We start from the raw sequence: 1,711 nt of genomic DNA on the forward strand, positions 1-1,711 counted from the left end.
GTCTTACATACTGTTTATTAACATTTAAAACATTGTTAATATTAAAATAAGTTTTCTGGGAAAATAAGGGGTTTCCTTCTTTAAAATTATATCTATTTTACAAAAAAATAGCTTTTAAAAAAAAAAAAAAAAAATTAAATTGGAGTTGAGTCCTGGAGTGACATAGCAGGACTGTGGTTGAAACCAGCTTCCGCTCATCAGCAGAGAGTGAGGATCTCTTGTGGTTTGTTCCTCATGATGAGTCTGCAGCTCAGGAACATGTGAAGCCATGACATTTTCAGCTGACCTGAACCACAATGAATGACTACTGTTATTTGTCACCACAAATCTCCACAGCTCGACTTCTGTCCGCTGATCCTTCCCCCTGATTGGCTGGAAGCCATGTGGGTGGATCAGCAGCAAAGGTAAATATTGAGCCGGTGCCTGCCTCTTCGTCTGAACGCTGACTGCTCGGCACTTTAGACTCCGCTCTGACATTCTCTTCCAACTTTTTCAGGCCGATCTGCTTTCTGCCTCATCTTCCCCGATCCACCATGAGGTTCACAGTCGTACCCGTTGCCATGGCGATGCTGTGTGTGATGGCTATCCATGCAGATGTTAAGCCTCAGAAGGACTTCAACCTGCAGAAGGTAAATTGATGACACAGTGAGATTTGTTGTTTCAGAGATGATTGTGGTGTTTCTATAGTTTCTGACTCAGACTGGCACAAACCAAGTTATTTGTGATGAAAATGGACGATGTTTACATCTAATTTTCTAACTTAATTTGCTAATTTGACCTGTCTTATCAAAAATAGGCAACACAGAATAAAGATTTAAACAATTTTAGAGAGTTTTTGACCCCTGAATATTGTTTCCTGTATTCAAACACCACCAATCAATGTCCATCTGTATATCAAGTGTACAAACAATATGAATCATTTAAATGATCAGTTTTTAGCTGACTTCTTGTGCTAAACTCAATGTTTAACTTTGAAGTTTCAGCTTTTTAAGCCAAAGCAAAACTTAAAATGACAAATCAATATATTTTTGAAAAATCTAAATTTCCTGAATTACATTTTTCTTTTTGTGTTTAGTTTACAGGAAAATGGTACCGTGTCGGCTTAGCCTATGACTCTCCCGGTTTTGCGCCATACAGGGACAAACTCAAGGCAACCATGGGCATCATCACCCAGACGCCTGACGGCCACGCAAACCTCACCATGTGGGAGCTCTCGTGAGTCTCTGTGTGCACGGGTGACGCATGGGGTCACAGTGTGAAACATTTTGGAAATTTAGCTAAAAGCACATTTGCGTAAATTAACGTCAACAAAAATGCAGCAGTGAGTCATTCAGAGAGGATATGGAACTGGAGCGTGTGTTTGCAGAGGGTGCATGTGTTCTACATTGCTTTTTTATTTTTATTTTCTCCAGGCCTCTGGGTTGTCAAAGTCTGACGTACCAGTATAACAAAACCAGTGTACCTGGAGAGTTCATCTACTTCAGCACACGTAAGTAAAACCTGCTTGTAGTGCCACAACAAACACATTACAAATGAGATTTTTGTACATTTTAAGCCCTTTTTTATTAAAACACGAATATTTGAAGCTCATTTGGTAAAAATAAATAAATACAAATAAAAGCATTTATTTAGATTTAGGCAGAAATATAAGAAATAGTAAAAAAAAACAGTTTGTTTAAACTTTCTTAGACTTTTTATAATTCAAAATATT

The 1,711-nt window shown here is 38.0% G+C and overlaps 1 protein-coding gene across 1 annotated transcript in view; it reads left to right on the forward strand.

Annotated features, from left to right (window-relative positions):
* Positions 1-496: 496 nt before the first annotated feature.
* Positions 497-1,711, forward strand: part of ptgdsa (prostaglandin D2 synthase a) — a gene marked incomplete at its 5' end in the record, with an annotated part of 2,062 nt that continues 847 nt past the window's right edge. The window contains 3 exon segments of the mRNA XM_024298681.2: positions 497-629; positions 1,076-1,215; positions 1,413-1,489. Coding sequence (XP_024154449.1) covers positions 497-629; positions 1,076-1,215; positions 1,413-1,489 — 350 coding nt within the window.

Source organism: Oryzias melastigma, linkage group LG12 (genome assembly GCF_002922805.2).
Source record: "Oryzias melastigma strain HK-1 linkage group LG12, ASM292280v2, whole genome shotgun sequence".
Lineage (NCBI taxonomy): Eukaryota > Metazoa > Chordata > Actinopteri > Beloniformes > Adrianichthyidae > Oryzias > Oryzias melastigma.